Consider the following 20,790-nt stretch of genomic DNA (forward strand, 5'->3'; position numbering starts at 1 on the left):
TAAACATTTAAATGACCGAAAAGTTCCTTTTTTGACTATTGACTATAGAAATGTCTGGGGTTTTTTTTTTTGTTTTTTTTTTTTAAAAAGGGTCCACATAAACATATCTGTGAATAAATCAGTTTTGTAACTATAGGAGAATCTGGAAAATGATCTACCAGGACCTTTTCTCTAATTTTACAAATCTTTGTTAACCACAGCAGCATTTCTTTATCATGTAGAAAAAAAAAAGCTGTGCTATTGACATCGCACTTCTTTTTCTTATATCGAATGTGTGTAGTTAAATGTCTTTACACTTACAGAAAGGGGATTTTCACTGGTCCGACCCACTTAAGAAGTGGGCTGTATGTGGCCCATGATGTGAAATGAGTTTGACACCCCTGCTCTAGACCAGGTTTAAGATATGGAGCCCAAAACCCATGAGTGACATCATAGTGGCTATGTCCATCTTATACTGTCAACTGTGGTTGGTCATCCCACCACGTCCCATTTACGCTAAGTTGGATTAGTATCTGTGGCATCAGTGCTCGGAGCTCTTCGTCTTACTCATCTCTTCACCTTTCAGTACGTTTAGTGTTTTGGCTTCTGCAAGTTCTGGATTTACATCTTACGAGGTCTAAAATATAACAAGTAGCATTTCCTGTTTGCTAAATGAATAGGCTGTGGATCAGTTGACAAGAATGAGGATGTAAGTCCTTTAAAATTACAAGGACTTTTAAGTCACATGCTTTAAATCAAATCAGATGCGGTGCATACACATGACGAACTGAACAGCTCCTCTGTTCATTGAAGTCAACAGCTAAAGCCTTGCATTGCTAGCATAGCCTCTAATTCTGTTAAATCAAAGGGAGTTAACTCCATCGTTTGTTTGCTTGTTTTAATCAATTTTAAACCATGCTTTTTATTTGTTTTTGTTTCTAATGTCTCTGTAAAGCACTTTGAATCACCTTGTTGTTGAATTGTGCTATACAAATAAACTTGCCTTGCCTATAGTCATCAGATGGCTTATGTAATTCTTTTATTTAGAAGACATGCGGTGATTATATGCCCCTCCTATGTCTGCCCTTTAAAATAAATCGACTTTGACTTTGTTTTATTTTATTTTTGTAGACTTTTATGTCCCCCTAACATGAGTTGAAAGCTGATATTTTTATATGACGCTGTTGGAACATTAATTGTAAAGTGTGATCTTTATTTCCTCTGTCACACCATTCTGTCTTTTTACAACTTACAGAAAACTGTCAAGGCTTCCTGTCAGCTGAGTCACACAACAGAGCTGAATCACTGAGCTTGATGTGCTCTGTTTGATAACGTTCGTAATTTGCACCGCTGTAAAAGGAGGGAGATAATTTGGAGTAAGATGAGTAGAAATGAGGAAGTTATGTTTCTTGATGTTTTTTATCACTCTTGTGTGTTTATGATTAGACTCTGTGTGACTGTGATGTGACTCTGTAGCTTTTATTGATTATTATTTATTTACATAAAGTCAAATGCCAAAAGCAAGACCGTGTATTTGTATTCTGGTTAATATAAGGTTGTAAACAATGTAAAGGAATGCCAGGACTTCTGACAATTAGCCGATAAGAGTTGCAAGCATGCCTGAGGTTAACACTCCACCCTGTAATTATTTTAATGTGGTTGCATTGTCAGACTGCATGCTTGTGTGAGAAGCACAAAAGAGCCGCATCTTTGGGATGAATGTAGGATGCAGACAAAAGAAAAAAGCACATGAAGGGTTACATCTTCCCACAGATCCGTGCTCCTGAATACAACTCTTATTTGAGCAGCCATGAATTATTTTCCGTCATACTCAATATTTTCATCAGATAAGCATCTGACATTTTTCACATGTTTTACGGGTTTTCTCAGATTTTTATCAACAGTCAGTGATTCATTAGGAAAAAAACAATCTTGTTTTTCATTTACAAAAAATCAGACTACTAAGGGTTGTAAAGGGCTTTACAGTCAATCCTGAAATTTAGCTTTGATTAGTCATGTTTGACTGATTTGTTCCTAAATTGAGCTATTCTTAGACACAGTCGTTCACAGAGTGGCCTTTGAGTACCTCTCAAAGACTCTGCCTCCTTTAAAAAAAATTTTTTTTATACACAGTCGTGTTACTAATTTACCAGATTAGATGGTTGATATTGCATGTACTTTCAGTTATGCCAAACATCATAACAATAACATTTTTTAACTTACTTTTATTCATCCATAAAATATATTACCAAATGTAAATAAGTGCAAAGTGTACAGTCAGAAAACTTATTTGAACCCCTGCTGATTTTGTAAGTTTGCCCACTAACAAAAGAAAGTTCAGTCTATAATTTCAATGGTAGGTTTATTGAACAGTGAGACAAAGAACAAAAACCAAAAAATCCATAAAGATTCATTTCAAAAAAGTTATAAATGAATTTTTTATTTCCATGAAGGAAATAAGCATTTGCTCCCCTATCAATGAGGAAGATTTCTGGCTCCCAGGTGTATTTTATACAGGTAACGAGCTGGCAGCCTTCTTAACTTGTTACCTGTGTAAAAGACAACGGTGCGTAGAAGAAACAAATTTCTCCAGATTTAAAACTGTACCATGGCCAAGACCAAAGAGCTTTCCAAGGATGTCCGGGACAAGATTGTGCACAAGGCTGGAATGGGCTAGAAGACCATCGCCAAGCAGCTGGGTGAGATAGTGACAATAGTTGGTGTGATTAATGGCAAATGGAAGAACCATAGAATAACTGCCAAGCTTCCTAGGTCTGGAGCTCCACGCAAAATCTCACCTCATGGAGTTTCAATGATAATGAGAACAGTGTGAAACCAGAAGGAGAACAACTCTGGAGGAACTTGTGAGTGATCTAAAGGCAGCTGAGACTGTAGTCACCTAGAAAAGAGTTGGTAAAGCAGTTGGTAACTGCAGTGCCTGCAAGGTCCCTCTGCTCAACAAAACATTTGTTTTATTGAAAAATCTTTGAAAACAATAAAAAAAGCAGATCATGATAGCTGAGGGTTTGACTCATAACCGATGATAAATTATAAACTATTGCAGATGCAGAAGATGCCACACATGAGTAGTCATTCCTGCCGCGCTTATTTGAAGTCCACAAAATCTGATGATGAATTTTACAGCACTGAGACCCAAGTGGACCCAAATGAAAACTATAGCACCTGTTTAAGGCTACGTTCACACTGCAGGCGAAAGCGCATCAAATCCGATTTTTTTTTTTTTTTTTTTTTTGACCCTATGCGACCTATATCCGATCATGGTATGACAGTGTGAACGGCACAAATCCAATATTTTCAAGTCCGAAGTCTTTATATTAAGGGCCATCAGTCAAACAATGTTGTGTGTTCTGGGTCTAAACAGAGCGCGTTGTGTGTGACGTCTTCTTTTGTGCATGCGGGCCGCTTTGAGCGTTCACAATAGAGCGCGTTTGCTGTCGCATTTTATTTGTAGTGTGAACAAGCAGACAAAAAAATCGGATTTGATCAAAAAATCTGAATTGAGCATTAAGACCTGCAGTGTGAACGTAGCCTAAGACTTCAGAGGGTGAAGCAGATTTCCTTGAACTGGAATTTGCACTCAGCTGATTAAATGGAATAAACAAATGTGAAATGAACTCGTCATTCCCCAGCCTGGCTGGAAGCAAATCTGGACTCTAATGAAGTAGCAAAAGTATAGAAAAGGGATTTTGCTGAGATGAAATGCAAACCAGTATGTATGGCACAATCGTTGTAAGTCCTGGATCCACCAGGTGTGTTTTGACATTACACAAATTTTCCTGTGTGTTGTTCCAACCTTCTTGAAACAAGCTGCTGGCTTCAACTTCAAAATGAGCTCTAGTTTCCAAAAAACACCGACACTGATACGTTTCCTTTTGTGCCGGTTTCAAATGATTCTGCAACTGAAGTGAATTTGAGCCAAAACGTTTATTTTGGCAAGCTGCAAGTTATACTTAAGTATATTCTCTGTTCATATATTCCACATTTTGATGCCATCACTACAAAAAAAATATTTTCTTGGCCCTGAGAATGTTTTAAAAACATTAAATTGTTTAAAAAAAAAAAATTTTGGCCTTAGAATTGTGGGAGGTGTCCACTGGAAAATAAAATGCTGATTGGTGACCCAGTTTAAATAATAAAGTAGCAGTCCTTCTTACTGACAGGTGTTTCTATGATCTCCTCTCCATATTTTATGGCCGTGAAAAAGGCTAACAGAAATAACTGTCTGTATAATGTGACAGAACCCAAAGACCCTTTCACAAAAGTGATGAAATCAGTGAAAAGTGATTTCAGCACTTCTCTGAAACGGATTAAAAATGTAACTTCTTGTGCTCTTTAATTAGACTTGACCTGGTGTACCTAATAAATGGGGACTTGGGCGTGCTCTGAGTACTTGTAGAAGTGAGTCTTACTACTCAGCAGCCACCTTCATAACAACTTTATGCACTTAATGAGCAATTATTTTGAAGCATTATGTAAATTATCTTTATTTCAAAGGCCACTGGGACATAATAACTCCATGTATAATATCATGAGTTAAACCTGATTTAAAAAAAAAAAGAAGAAATTTGCTGATTTTGGCTTAAAATAAGATTCTTTGTTAAACTTTTGCTCCCCTGGATCTTATACTTGTACCGCCATCTGTGCTGCTGCAGAATTCTCTGCTAGATTTCAATTAATCATTTATCGAGTGCCATGTCCTCTCTTGTCTCCGGTGTAACATCCTGGTTATTCCTAATTTATAGGAAGTTTTACTGTAGTGTGTTTGTGTGCTTGTAAAAAGCTCTGACGTCATTGACACTTGAGATGCTGAAAGACGGCACAAAAAGACAATACCTCCAAAATGATTCTCTTCCTGTGATCGTCTCCACAAGTAATCTGGGCCACAACAAGTAGATTTTCCTTGAAATCCACATGTAAAGCTCGATTTTCTTACACACTTTTAAAGGGAAGAATGCAAATGGATTGACAAAACTTTTCTAGTGTTGCTGACTAGTCACTTGCTTTAGACTACAAAACATTACACTGAGATTAGCAATTTTAAAGCTTTTAATACAGATTGGGTTAAATAATTTTATAACCTCGATGTTGACACCGTTCTGTAGCTTGATGGAAAATACATGCTGTGTAACTTTCATGATGATTTCAAAGTTCACCGTCATTCCTGGAAGCAGCAGCTTGCATAACAAAGTCACCATAAGGTCCACCTTCAGAGGAAGAGTTTGATAAATGATTGAACGTTTCAGCTGCTGGATGAGATTGTTGCGTCAGCCACTTAACAGAAGAACAATTCATCTTTAACTCATTTTGAAATATAACTTCCTCTGTAATTTTGGCAAGCAGAATTTATATTCACAGTGGTGAAGGTGTTTCTAAAATTTTGTACAACCCAAGTGAATAGTATTCAATTTAAGTACTTATTAAAACACAGATATATTAAGAGTAAATTAATTAATTTCGCTTTACTGGTTGATCCTTTCCCAACCTCAGTTAAGGTCACAAGCTCTGGGTAGTGAACTTAAGAGGTGAGGAGCTCACCTACTCCATCTCCAAGCATGAGCAGCTGATTAGCCTCAGCATCTGACTAGGATGCCTAGGTGTCTCTCACCCCAACTGATGGCCCCCGCGGAGGTTTCTTCCTGTTAAAAGGGATTTTTTTCCTTCTCTCTGTCACCAAAGTGCTTGGTCATAGGGGGTCATGTGATTGTTGGGTTTTTCCTCTGTATGTATTATTGTAGGGTCTACCTTACAATATAAAGCCCCTTGAGGCGACTGTTGTGATTTGGTGCTGTACAAATAAAATTGAATTGAATTGAACTAGGTGGTGAGCTGTTTCAGTTATGTCCTACCAGGAGGAGGCCTTGGAGCAGACATGTTGAGGGATTACATCTCTTGGCTGGTTCGGGAACTTTGGTGTCCCTGCCCAAGAGCTGGAGAGGAAAGACTTGGCGTCTCTTCTTGGATGGATTATATTAATTATAAATCTGTATGTTATTTAATAATCAAATAATTGCTGTCTATCTGTAAAATGGCCGTCAGGTCATTAACATAATCCTTTGAAAGCGATGGGAAATTGTGCAGATTTAATGTTATGTTTAATATACTTTTATGGAAAACAAAATGGTGTCATGAGTTGCCAGCCAAATAATATTCAGTAGGTTTGTTACAGGTTATCATCAAAAGGAAATGATAAATCCTTGGATGTGGGAAACTGTTCTTTTTAAAACTTCTTTACAAACTTTGTGTGTGATTTAGGTTCCCTACGTCACTACAGCTCTCATTATGACGTCATCTATTTAGTTATGGTAAAAACATTACTGCAAATGCAGCCGCCTAATTACAAATCTTTGCTCGAGGGATTCTGCTATTGATGATCACCTGTAATACATAAATGTAATGGAATGTGGTGGAGTGTAAATGGGAGATGAGTTATTAATTATTGATAAGTTATTATTCGAGTCATATGGATTGCCTTGAACTGCCAGCTGATCGAGGCACCAATTGAAATCATACAAGAGCTCTAAGCTGTTATGGAGCGTCTGTTCTTTAATAACTTGATTTTTATGCCTTTTTTATTTTTCAGTTTTAACCCGCCCCTGTAGGGTTGAAAGAAAATTGATCAGACTATTTTCTAGTTGCTTTGATTAGATCATTATCAACATGAAATGAGTTTCCTGCTCTACTTTCCGTGTTTCCTGCAGGTCCTCCGTGCTCCTTCTTGCCCCTCTTCTGGCTGAAACCGACCCAGCCCCTCATCGCGTCTCCAGGCCCACCAGCTCAGCCGGAGCCCAGCAAACAGAAGGTCTTTGCAGCCACTTCCGATGGATGGCAGAGCATGTACCAGCCTTCCGGGTGCCAGGTTCCCACATCCACATTCTGACGTCACCTGACCAATTCTACCAGGCAATGAAGGTCTGTCTCAGAGCATGTTAGCTGGTTTGACTACACAGGATTTATTTTAAAAATGAGAACAAAGCTCTAGTCTGTTCAATATGAAACTTGATAGATGTGTGTTGACTTTTAATACATGTATCACTATGAAATTCCACAAGGTAACCAAGGAAGCGTTATTATCACAGTAGACTCTTCTCTGTGTACTCTGCTGCAGTGTCCACATTGCAGGTGACAATGATTAATTGTTCAAACATGTTTTAGTTGATGCTGACGAGAACTTGAGGAGGAAACTGGCATCCAGACATAATTTTTCTGGTATAAACAATCTGGAAAAACAAGGTACTTTTTAAACACTAAAATAAAAACTTGAGGTCACATGTTAATTCCCGTCTTAAGAAGATGATATCAGATTCACGTGTTCCCATAATGTGGTTTAAGTTTCAGTTCTAAATACCTCACATTCAATGTTCCCTCTAATATTTCACGTGTCTGAGCAAACACACAAACTCCCTGAGCGGTCCCTTGGACCACTGTGAGCAACAGCAGACGTGTACACTGTGGTCACGCCAGCATCAAATCCATCCAAGTTACATGGTTTATTAAAATAATCAAATTACAGCATTTATGTTAGACTACTTTTAAGTGCTTTAGCCCACTTACAATGAAAATTTTAAAAAAATCTTGTTCATGACCTGTGTAGTATGTTAACACTATTGGAAGTAAAAATAACTCCAATTTTGAAAACAAAACTTTTTTAAATTAATTAATTAATTAATTTTTTTATAAAGCGTCTGTAGTCTGGGAGAGAGTCCTGTAACTCTGTCTGCAAAATACAGTAAATAATGACCAATGTTGGGCAATTAATTATATAGTTACTTCTTCAAAAAAAGTAACTGAGTTATGCAAACAAAGTTTTTTGCAGCTGTTTACCTAAATATTCAGCCAAAGCATTTTCTAAATAAACATTTCAAACTATTTACAGAACAATCAGAATCAGAATCAGAAAGGGTTTTATTGCCAAATGTTGAGCAGGTTTACAACATTAGGAAATTGCTGCGGTGCTTCAGTGCAAACATACTGTCATAAATTGCGCTTAAATAGACATGAAAAAATAAAAGTAAGAATAAGAATTAAAAGTGCTACGTAGAAAGATATATGCATGAGATATATATGAGATATATACATGAGAATAAGAATTAAAAGTGCTACGTAGAAAGATATATACATGAGTGCAGGTGGTGATCAGTGCCAAAACATGGAATGATGCAGTGAACACAGCGTAGGGTCATGTGTTAGTGGTGGGAACAGTCGTACGTTTATTGTTCATGTGTCCGACAGCAGAGGGGAAGAAACTGTTCTTATGGCGAGAGGTTCTGGTGCGAATGGACCGGAGCCTCCTGCCTGAGGGGAGCAGGTCAGCTGTTCTGCATCAAATTTGATGCCACACAAATTATTTGTGCCACTCCAAAAAATTATTTCTGTCCACTATGAGATAAAGGAGAACAACAGCCTGATACCTGCAGGCCTGACAACAGGAGATATATCACTCCTGTAACACCTGTAACATTCAGCAGTCGCCTCATTGTTCTGACACACACAACAAAACTATTGACTACACTACACACTAACTACACAAGATTTGCGCTAAACATCGCAAATCTCTCACATCTCAAAACACCGCCGTCACTCCTAAAACTTCCCTCCTTCCTAAACAACTGGTCATGGCCATATTGTCATATCATTTTTTTTGATTGGTCGACATGGTACATTTTTCCACCAATAGGAAAGGCTGTTTTTTTTTGGTTTTGTTTTTGCTCACAGGTGGAGAGTGCTTTCCAGCGTTTTCCTTATGAAACGCCATTTTTACCGTTTCTTCCCGCAGTAAATATAAACAACGATAGTATTCAGGAAGAAAACCAAGCATTTCATATATTTTTATCATAACTCTGATTTTACGTGGCCTATCAACACAATTTAAAAACTGGTATAAAGTCCACACTTTTCCCGTCAATTGTTCCGTCTGTCCTGCTCACATCTCCAATGGTTGTACACGTTGTCATTAACGTGGCTTCACTCCACATCAGCCACGCCGCTTTGCTAGCCAAAACACCGGTGTCGGCACATAAGGACGCTGTCATAGCCTGTCAACGACGTTGATTAGCTGCGTATATACGAATGTGAATCACATTATTGGCTGGACTATGGGATAAGGTGGCATCGTTCTAATCCCATACGGGAGCAGCCTGTCACTTACTAACACTGCAAAACAGAATTGTTAAAGTATTAATTTTAATTTCAATTCAGGTTGGATTTTTTTTTTGTGCGCAACGCAGATGTGCCAGCAGTGCGCAATTGCGCATGCGCGCAGATTAGAGGGAACATTGCTCACATTGTTCATTTTTTATTCTGGTTTTAACACTCTACAAATGGGTTCTTTTAGTTTCAGTAGTTTTAAATGTAGATGTTGACATCTTTCCTTCTGCTGCCGTGTGTAACTTTTTAGAAGTAACTATTTATTACACAGCGTGCTGCGGGGAAAAGCCTGTTCTAACGTTTGAGTCTAAGGTTTATTTTTTAGCACCTGGGCCCTATTTCAGGAAGCCGGTTTAGAAAACTCAGAGTGAAAAACGATACTCAGGGTTGAGTAACCCCGAACTGTCCAACTCGGAATATTCGGTTTCAGAAAGGCTGATAACAATTAGTTCAATCAACGCGGAGTTGCTTTAACCCCAAGTTAAACGCGCGCACGAGGATACATAAAGCCCTGATTAGTGGAGCACAGATTAAGCGAGTCACCATGGAGACGGAGGGAAAGAAGGCGCGGTCAATGTATTTTACAGCACTTGAGGCCGAAATTCTGATGGCAGCATATGCCGATAACATGCAAATTTTGCGGAAAAAAAGTAACAGCCTCAGCTGCAAAAGAAAGGGTGCATGCATGGCAAAACATAGCCGACAGAGTCAATGCGTGAGTGTTAATTTAAACATTGATCTAGGGATTTCTACCCATTTAACACGTTATTTTATTATATTTTATTTTATATTTTATACATTTTATTTTGTGATGTGACGTGAGCGCAGGTGCAACCCAACAGGCCCCAAACGTTCCTGGCAGCAAGTAAAAATGAAATATAAAAATATAGTCCAAACAGGTAAGGTGTAATTGTATCATGGGCCATAGTGCTTGGTCTGTTTGTCCGATGTAAATCAATTGCAGTTAGAGGCTACATTAATTTCCCCTCTGTAAGCACTTATTGAAATTATCTGAGCACATTACAAGTACATATTTGCTTACTCTGTATGCTCAAATGTGACCCATTATAGCCAACAGAAAAAAAAGCGGAGGCCCGAAAAACAGGTGGAGGTCGTCCACCACCACCACTCACAGAGGCTGAGCAGTTGGCTTCCATATTTGTGATAATGTTGGCAGCATCACATATGATCTTCACAGTGCAGAGAACACAAATTAGCATCCATTACTATAATGAAATAATTTGTTAGTTTGAAATGCTACAGGGAACTATGTACCTGTACATTAATGCTGTGGAAAGACTTCCTGTTCACATAGTCTCCTTCATTTACTGAAGGAGCAATGATTGGAATGTGAGTGCCATCTATACAGCCAATCACGCCTGGGAACCGTGAAAATAAATGTAAAATTTAAGTAGTAGTTCAAGTATCACCACATCATGAATTAAGTTTCGTTCATCCTGCTACCTGCAATTTTGTGGCATCCCTCTTTGATAAATCTTGTGGGTCTATGACCGGGGAACACCACAAACGAGTACAGGAGACGTTTAAGTGCAACTGTAACATTCCTGACTGCCCGACAGACGGTAGCCTTGGAAACGTGCTCAGCGTAACCAATATTATACAGAAAGCTCCCGTTTGCAAAAAACCGAAGTGCAATACAAATAATATGTACAGAACTGAGAGAATGTCCGCGATGTGTCACATGAGCAATATTAGGCCTGAGGATGTTATTCAAATAAATTATAGATTGTGCTGAAAAACGATAACGTTCACACAGGAAATCATCAGGAAATGATAAAATGTCCAAACGCGCTCTAATCACTCTCTCCCGGCGGAGAGCTCTGCGGAGAATTTGGGCTTCAACATCTACTGGCTCTTCAAGGAAGGGGCATGCCATGTCTGACACTTCCTACAGTCAGGTTTCTGACAAAGAGGCGGAGAAGGTCAGGGTTAGTTGAAGTAAACCTGCTAGGGGGCAGGTTAGCTTCACGGAGTGTGTCGTCATAGTAACTCACTCAGAATTAATCTAAACTCGCTTTGTGAAACCGAAAACCCAGAGTTTTCGTTAACTCAGGGTATACTTACTCAGAGTTTGCACTAAACCCGCTTCCTGAAATCGGGCCCTGGCGGCTCTTTTTTTACTTCTCATCCGTAAACAATCTGCTCTTTCACGTGATTCAGTTTATTTTGAAAAGTCTCAACAGGATCTTGAGCTTTATTGTGAAAGGTTTATGTGGAACATAAACAAGCGGACACTCGATGGTGTTACCGTCGTTGTTGCTAACCACAACGCATAAAAACAGGCGCTTGTCCGTCAGTAGTGTGGTTATATAAAATATAAGAGAAAGAGAAAACTTTAAGAAATGAATATAGCCACTACAGTGACCATCAAAACGATGAAAAAATATTTTGCCGTAAACAGTTTATTTTGTGACACCACGAAACAAACGATAGCATAAAATGAAACATAGACGTTTTTATATCGTCATCCGATATATATCGTTATATTGAACAGCCCTAGTTGGCTACTTCGCGGGTTTCACCTGTCGTGGGTTATTTTTAGAATGTAACTCCTGCGACAAACCAATCAGCACTGTATGTTTTTTCAGTCTTAAACGAAGGATTACATGCTGGAGTAAATGGTGCCATTCAGTTATAGTGTGAGAAAGACGAGATATGTGAGTTGAGTTTTTTTTATTTACGGCTATAAGTAGGCTCTGTGCCCAAACTTTATTTACTTCTGAGAAGTTGAGACTCGTCCAGGAAGTATATTTCACACATAAAATCCACAGTTGCAGGCTTTGTGGCTGAAAAATGAAGCTAACATAGAATTGCCAAAAAGCGGTTTCTGGAATTGGTTTCCAAAAGCAAACCGATCCCCACCGATTCTCATCTTAGAATATCCCGACTACAGCTGTAACTAAAACAAACAGTTTACAATCTGGTACAAAAATGTTCTATCTTTTATAACAAATTTACCCGTCCATAAACATTTGATTACTTTATTTTAAATAACTTGTCACTTTACATTTTGTTAAAATTAAAGTTGGTATTGCGAGTGAATTGTCAGCTTAATTAGGAACTCTCCACTGTGTTTGTGGCGTTGGTGCCTTTTTGAAGCATTTTAACATAATTGAAGATAGAAATATTAGGGGTGCAACGATACACAAAATTCAGGGTTCGGTTCGGTTCGATACTTTGGTGTCACGGTTAGATATTTTTTCGAAAAAATGTTCATGCTTTTTTAATTTATTTATTAAAATGATAAATATATATTTTAACTCAAACATAACAGTTTTTTTTTTTAATGTAATGTTGCTGAAACAACAAAAGGATAAAATAATAAATCTATCTGATTGAGAAATCACTCATCTTTGGAAAAGAGAGTTTATTACAGAGAAATGGCTCTTTCCAAAATAAAAGCTATACTATACGCTTCTTCTGGGCTATATTCTCAGCAGCATATTAAACATCTCAGGTCCCCATAAGGAGAATCCTGTGCTAACGGCTGTCTAAATGACTCTGGTGAAGTTTGTAGCATGCATGCTTGTTGTTTTTGTCTGCTTCCACTTGTCTTTGCACTAGGATGATGTCGGCGTAAATGTGCAGTCATATTCGTTGTGTTCCCACTAGTGCTGTCAGCGTTAATCTGAAATGACGTTAACACCACAACACGGCAAATCTCCGTTAACGAGCTACCGCGGAGCGCCCCGTGCGTGGGGCGTCAACACGTTAACAAGCAAACTGCGCTAACACACTAGTTCCCACCCATGTAATTGAGCATTGCGTGGCACATCCGACATACTGTTTTACTTTTGTCCATGACGCGCTTACCTTCAGGGTCATACGTCACATGAAGACTAAAATAGTTCCAAAGACTAGATCTGAATGAGGGTGGGGGAGATTCAATTTGCCATGTTGCAACAAGCTTAGCTTCTATCTTGCTAGCTTGCGCTGCGCTCGACAGTGCAGCTTAGGCGGAGTAGTCGAACGCAGATCCACTGAGCTGTCAACACAGACAGCATCGTCAGAAGAAAAGTTGATAAAATAAATTAAAAATTTTGTATTGTTTGATACATATGCGTACCGAACCGAAAGCACTGTATCAAACGGTTCAATATTGATATCGTTGCACCCCTAAGAAATATAGATTACTGTGCAGAGAAGTTTACTAACAGCACTTTCAAAGTCTGTACTTCAGTTTTAGTGAGTTAGATTGTGCTTGTTACTTAGCACTGATTATCCGGTTTATGTATTTGTTATGTGCAACTATTCAATTTATGGATCCCGTTTGCTTAAGCAAACAGCATTGGTGGCGGTTCTTGCACGTTAACTGATAACTTGGTACTCGTGTTCCAGATGCCCAGTTCCATCTTGTAAAATCAAACTCGGCGACAACCACAATGGCGAAGTTGTAGTTTCAAAACAGGATTTTACAAATCGATGGGTGACATCACAGTGGCTACAGTCTGTACTATATAGTATTTGGTAACATCCCAGTAAGTATAGTTTACTTTGCTCTTAGTTGAGACAGTTTAGAGGGGGAACTGCTTTGAAGAAAATGTGCAGAGATTTCGATGATAGTTGCAGACTATTATTTACCCGATGGTGGATGAGGAATGATAAATTTAAATGCCTCAGTCTCTTAAATAATGAAATAAAATAACTGAAACACCTTTTAAAATGCTGAAATTTCTGTATTTCTGATAGGATAATCCTGAAAGAAAGTGTGACTTTTACAGTGTAGTAAATAGATAAACCAAAACTGAAACACTGTGTGCAGAGTCACAGTGAGTAAACGCATCAAAATAAAGCTCAACTATTAAAAAGATGTTGTTTTTTTTAATGAAATAACTACGCCACCACATTGAAGTCCTTTCATATTTCTTAGAACAAGGGGGCATTTAAAGCTTCAAAGAACAAAAACACATGATTTTCTTCCAAGTTACACATCACCCATGTGACTTTCAGGCAGGATCCTCCTTCATGCAAATCCACAGTTAGACTTGAACAATAAGAGATTTGTTATATGCAAGAAATTGGCTCTTAATTCTACTTAGGAAGAATTTCTGTTTCATTTTATTATCACTTGGAGCTCAGATGCAATCACAGTGCTTCTATAAATATAAATGTATATTAGAAGGTTTGAAAACGGTGCATGAAATATAAAGCATTTTAATGGTCAAACGTGTCATATTTGCATAAGAAAAACTATTGATGTTAAAAGGATGTTACCGGAATGTGTTGAATGGGTGTGATTATGTTGACTTTTCCTCATTGCTGGGAAGGTTTCACCTGAAAGTATTTTTAGATCACCTCTGGCACAAAATCTACTCTTTCCGGTTTCGTCACTTACGGTCAGAAGACTGTTTTTATCACTTGTAGTTGAATGATCAAGTCGCAACCTTTGTGGCATGAGAAGCCAAAAGAAAGAGGAACTTTTGTGGTTGTCTAACTGGTATTTAAACAAGCAAGAAGATCTTGCTGCATTAAGGTGCAGAAATATTTAAGGATTTTTTTTGTTATTCACTAAAATGTGTGTGCTTTAAAGGGACACTTCCTACAAATTGTAAAACATCGTGGTATTTCTTCTGCCCTGAGTGTTAATAATAATAATCTCCACAGACGGTAAAAGGAATTTTGTTTTTAATTACGGTTTAGTCTACCTTTTAAAGAAATCATACCTGTTTTAAAATCTGACATTTAAAAAAATATTTTTTTAAGCAAAACCAAATAAATGTTAGTTTTACAATTTTTGTGTCTTACAAAAATGTAAATGATTCTTTTGAATTTTAGGGTATCATTCTGGGTTTGAGAAAATCAAACTTAACATTTATCATTGTTTTTTTGTTTTTTTTAAATCTTCTCATAACCCTTTTATATGGGAATCTAACTAGATGATAACTTGAAGGAGGATTTTTTTATTTTAAGTTCTTTGAATGCCCTGAAAACGTTATTCCCACTCAGGGAAAGGATAAATGATTTGTGACTCCTTAACTTATGTGATATTATTTGTTTACTTAACCAGGAGTTATAGATCAGCATAATTACTCATTTCAGGCAGCGTGTTGGTGCAGCCCAGTTAGCCCTGTCGCCTCATGGCAGGTAGGAGTCTGTGTGGAGTTTGTATGTTCTGCCTTTATGGGTTCTCACAGGTTTTCTGGCTTCCTCCTTCAGTGCAGAGAGATGCATATTAGGTTATTTGGTGCTTGGAGCTAGAAAAATGGTGGTAAAGAATAAGGGGTATAGCACTGTATGGATGTATGGTTAAGTGCTCTGAGTGGTCAGTAAGACTAGAAGACTGCTGTATAAATGCTACTCCATTTCCATTTTGGGTTGTTTTTCTGGACAGCTGATGTTTAGATTCCCGATATTCTCACTGGTTTTGGTCTCTTAATGGCCTCTGAGGGGGAAAAAGTTGATCCTGTAGCTGTCTAGTGGCTCACTGTGTTCAGCAGGTAGTCACTAAGTGTGTGAGTCTGCCATTTAGTGATGAACAGGTAGTTTATACACAGATGGCTCCTTTGGTTTTTGAACAATGATACAGTTTTTGAAGTTTTTGCCTCCGTACACCACCACAGCTGATTTTAAGAAACAGTCAAGATGAGATTCAAGCGCAGGCTTTCAGCTTTACTTCAAGGGTTGTTTTTATTGTTTAGAAATTAAAGTATTTTTTTTCCTCACAACATCTTCTCAAGTCAGTCGAGTTGTGGAGGTGGCCAGAGTCAAGAGATGTTTTGTGAATGTAAATACAAAGGGCTTACAAAAAAGATGCGCACCACTGATTGCATTCAAGAACAGGAAGCCCAGATTAGGCTTTACCAGAAATCATCAGAAGGAGCCTGCCCTGTTCTGGGAAAGACATCCTTTGGACAGATGAGGCCCAGATAAACTTATAGTAGAAAGATGAGAAGAGTAAAGTACGAAAGGAAAAGGTATTCATACTTTGCCATAGTCATGTTTCCAGTGACTTCCAGTAGAACCAGGCCACTTACCAGGATGAATGAGGTGTATTGGACTAAATTCTGTGCTCAAAAAAGCAAAGAAATTAGATATTCTTCCATGGCCCCATCAGTCACCTGATCTCAGCCCAATACAGCATCCTTCAGTCTTTAGGATAACCCTGCAAAGTGTGTGTGTGTGTGTGTGTGTGTGTGTATAAATACCAGTCCATCAGCACTATAAATGATTTCATAATGTCACTAAAATGTAAAACATGAAATTCCTTATGTTTTGTTTTTTTTCTTTTCTTTTTTTAAAATTACTGACAGTTGGGAGATTATTTTTTTTTCCACCATAAACACTGTTTCCTTTTCTTATTTGTCAGTCTCATGATTGCACTACAACTGCTTTCTTTCCTTGTGCCCCAGGCCAGGTGCCTGCATGTGGCTACAGGAAATGTAACTCCCGTGAATACGTTATCATTTCCTAGTATCAGCTCCCGCCCACATAGACTTACACTCACATTCACTGTTGGGATTCCTTATTTGTATTTTTTTTTCTCTCCTTTTACCGTAGGCTCGCATCAAGACTGCACAGAGGCGGGTGGTGATGGCCTCCCTCTATCTGGGAACCGGTCAGCTGGAGCAGGAGCTGGTGAGAAAAGTGGCATTTACGCAAGCATGTGCGTGTGTGTCTCTATGTTTTCACAACACTAGAGAATTTAGTTCTGGGCAGGTGAGAACAATACCATTACTGGCCAGAGATGCCAGAAAGTATGAGTCAGACTTCTCTTCCAGGACGCCCACTGCGTGGTTTGTTCAGAATGAAAATGTACTCCAGACCAACTACAAGGAATGACCCCAAAATGCAAGGGTTTATGGGTATAAGGAGACCAGCATTGGCATGTGACAGCCTGCTGTGCTTCATGCTTGAAAAGCCTAGCATAACAACATTAACCCAAAGCAAACCACAGTCTGGAATGATGCTCGTATTCGGCGTTTTTTCATGTTTTTTCAATCTGGTACAAGCAGCAGTGGAGAGGGTGAAATACAGCAAAAAGGTACAGACAAGCCAGCATGCTTAATTACAGTTAAAAGCATTGGGATCAGCTGTGAGTGCTGCCAAACTCTGTAACCTCACAGGATGATGGATTACTAGAAATGTGAGTCAATACGATTTTATTTTCAAGCCTGGGTTTGCTTGAAATTGGACTCGATGAACTGAAGTGCATGCAGTGCAAAAATGTGAGTCTGTTCTTTGGTTTAGACAAAGGAATGCAAATATCAGGTGCAGTTTCAACGTAAAGCCTAGATACACCAACGCAGCCCTGATCCCAGGCTCGGCACAGACTAGATGGTATTCGGTCACACCTGGAGAGCATATTTACTTAAGTTGTGGTGTAGCCAGTGGGAACAATCTGATATTTGAGGGCAAGGCATGTTTATCTTGAACGTGCTATATGCAAAAGTTATGCAGCGTGCTTATAGTTGTAGATTTTAGGCTAGAGTATTTTGCTTCATGCATTTGCACTTGCAGATAAGCTTTCCCGTTATTCTTTTTGTTTATAGGAGGCATTAAAGAGTCAAGCATTGGACAAGAGGATGGCAAACTAGTAAACAGATATAAATAATACAGGGTCCCCTGTCATAGGGGAAAAAACGGGGCACAACTTAGGCAGACGACAACCACACACACACACAAGCAAAGAACATAGTGCCACACAGGCAGGTTTGAATCCAGAACCCTCTTACAGTCAATGCTAACAGCCAGACCAGTGCTGGTCTTCAGTATGATCCCCGCTCCACCAAACGTTACATTGTGCACAAAGCAGTCAGACAAGTACCGTTGGCCAAGCTGCCAGAACTCCCACATGGGGAAGCATGATTCATCACTACAGAGAACTTGTTTCCCAGTGGTTTGGTTGTGTTCAAGTAGCTTTAACCTACTAGTAAAATTAGCCCAGTATCCCCCAGATCCCATAGAATATGAATTAGTACAGTTTTAATGCAGAAAATCACATCTAGTGGTTTGGAAACCGACAGCAAACAAATCGATAAAGACGAATCTTGGTTATTTGTCCGAATATAGAGCTACGGTAGCCTACAGATAGATTACTCCATCAAAAATCAATGCGTGCCCCACCTGACACCCATCAGAATCTGCAGATTTATGTAATATGCAGTAATTTTATTATGTTTAATGAAGCAATGCGAGTTATAGGCCCCTCAAAGGACAGCAAATCCAGGTGTCGCAACCTAAAGCTAGAAGTTTCTGTTCAACACAGGTTTTTACGTTTTTTGCAGCCAACTTTGAGCATCAGTTTCATGGCATATATCAAAGTTTAAACAGCAGAAATAGAGCAATTTAATGTCTATGAAGTAGAGTAACAGAAGCAATCTTTAGTATCCTGAATATTTTATCTGTTTTCACAAGAGAAAACTTGAAAAAGTGCATTTTGGGTCACTGAATAACACTATGAGGGATAGCTGGTTGGTCAACACAACTGTTAACATATAAAAACTCTCCTTTTTTATTTTATTTCCTGGCCATGGTTTCCTCTGTGACAGAAGTCGATGTTAAAAATGCACATTTTGGATTAAGCTTAAGGAACCTTTAGCTCTTAAAAGTCTTCAAATCATAAAGATAAAATTTTTCCAGGTGTCATCAAATGCAGTAAAGCTTCTAGGTTTTTAATTTCCTCATGAGACCCCCCATCCCCCCCCCAATCTCTCTGCTGCCCCTCCTTTATCTGTCAGGTTGAATTGTTTCCTGTGCGAAACATGCACAAAACTTAAGGTTAACTTAAAAAACATAAAAGGAGCAACATCTCCTCCATGGTGTGTGTCTGCAGGCCTGGGCTAAGTGTGCCTGCTTAAGATTGACCGCAATAGAGGACTCTTTGTTTTTGTTTTTAAATCTACATTTAATAGTATTAGGCGTTTGAGGCAGTCTTGCAGAGAATGATAACAAAATGCTGGTTCTCAGCTTCACAGAAATAAACAGTTTTTTCCTTAGAGCTCCCACTCATTGTCAGATTTACGCCTCAAGGAACTTCCAGAGCTGGAAGTGTTGGTGGTCCCTAAAGAGCTCTCTACTGGAAAGGCGAAATGTTTTACTGGCATGTAAACAGACACTGCGGGGTGACGCATTGTGAATGTATTTGGGCACCAGATGCACAATTTAGCAGAAGTAAAACAGCGCTTGTTTCATATCAGTAGGGATCCAAATACCAAGCAGGCCACAAAAAAGACTTCGCTCGCCACCAGTGGCGTCCTCTGTCGAGCAGCCGTTTCCTCTTTGTGTGCCGGGGTGAGTCATTTTTTCCCACGCTCAGTAAGCGGACAATAAAACGGAGCTGATGTTTGATAAATACTGAGAATTAATCAATTGTCATTCACCCGTTTCCTTGTACTGTGTCTCCATCTTGGAACTTTCACTGGAAATGACATTAAAAAAAGGATGAGAACACGGGGAGGAGAAAAAAATAAGAGCTTTAAATGCCCTTCAAGATGACTAGAAAACTATTCCAGAAGAACACTTAAAGAAATTAAAGGAAAGCTTAACTAATAAAGTTCACATTGTTTTGAAGAATAAAGGTGGTCATACCAAATATTGTACAAACCTTTATTTATTTATTTATTTTTGGCTTATATGCTTCCATGTATGTTTGGACGTTTCATTTTCATTTTGCACATTTCCCGTTATCCTAGAAAAAAAATAGAGAAATAAACTTTAATCTTTACTAATGATTAAACTCTTTTCTGTGCAGTTTTCTTACACTCACTCTAACCTATCATGCCAGATGTCCGCCCCTCTCAGAGCCTGGTTGTGCTGGAGGTTACTTCCTGTTAACAGGGAGTTTTTCCTTCCCACTCTCACTAAGTGCTTGCTCATAGTGGTTTTTGTTGTTGTTGTTTTTTTTCTTTTTTGCACAGCAAAGGTGTTTAGAATCACCTTCCAATGTCTTCACTCTGTAAGTAATCTGTCGTTATTGTGGCTGTATTTCCCTTTCTTTGTGGTAGCTGGTTTTTCCCATATCAAATACTCTCAGCATGAGAGAGATGATGAGAGGTTACGCTGTTTTGAGCCACATTAAAGCTTCCCTCATTTCTTAACATTGTTAAATAAAAGTTAAACTTTCGATTAGTGCCTGTCCTGCAGTGTTAACTTGAACCAGGGAAAAAATAATGTTGTAAATGGCACATAATGAATACCTTTTTCTTTTTCTTTTTTTCTGTGACTTTACAGTAGGTTAAAATATTTTCTGATGTTTCGAGAACTGCATAAAATGGCTGTTTTATATATTTAACCAGAAAATTTCCTTAACCTCCTGAGACCCAAACGCTTTCATGGCATGCATTTTTAATTTCTCTTCGCTATTTGGGCTGATTGGGACCTGATAAATGTAAAAACAAAGGATTATCTTTTTACCTTTATGTAGTTTCTGAGAAGAGGATATCAGGCCCTTGTAGAGCAAAATTTTGTATTGTGGTCAAGACAACCCAAAATGTGATGTCCACATATGTAGATGCCAGGTCCTAAGAGGTTAAATTTAAATCTTTTTCATGGGAGATCTGGGTAAGAAGGCACACCTTAAACATCTTATTTCATCTGTCAAACAGCTGCAAATCCAAAGATAATCCATTTACAATCAAAATGTGATTCAGTTTTATTTATATTGTACGGTAAAGACACTACAATAAT

At 38.5% G+C, this 20,790-nt stretch overlaps 1 protein-coding gene across 1 annotated transcript in view; it reads left to right on the forward strand.

The window, feature by feature from the left end:
* The window catches only part of pgs1 (phosphatidylglycerophosphate synthase 1), a 46,844-nt gene that overhangs the window by 6,630 nt on the left and 19,424 nt on the right, over positions 1-20,790 (forward strand). Inside the window, exons 2-3 of the mRNA XM_080873869.1 lie at positions 6,699-6,909; positions 16,663-16,740. Coding sequence (XP_080729995.1) covers positions 6,699-6,909; positions 16,663-16,740 — 289 coding nt within the window. The remainder of the gene's footprint in view (positions 1-6,698; positions 6,910-16,662; positions 16,741-20,790) is intronic.

The sequence above is a fragment of the Rhamphochromis sp. 'chilingali' genome, assembly GCF_963969265.1.
Source record: "Rhamphochromis sp. 'chilingali' genome assembly, chromosome: 22".
Lineage (NCBI taxonomy): Eukaryota > Metazoa > Chordata > Actinopteri > Cichliformes > Cichlidae > Rhamphochromis > Rhamphochromis sp. 'chilingali'.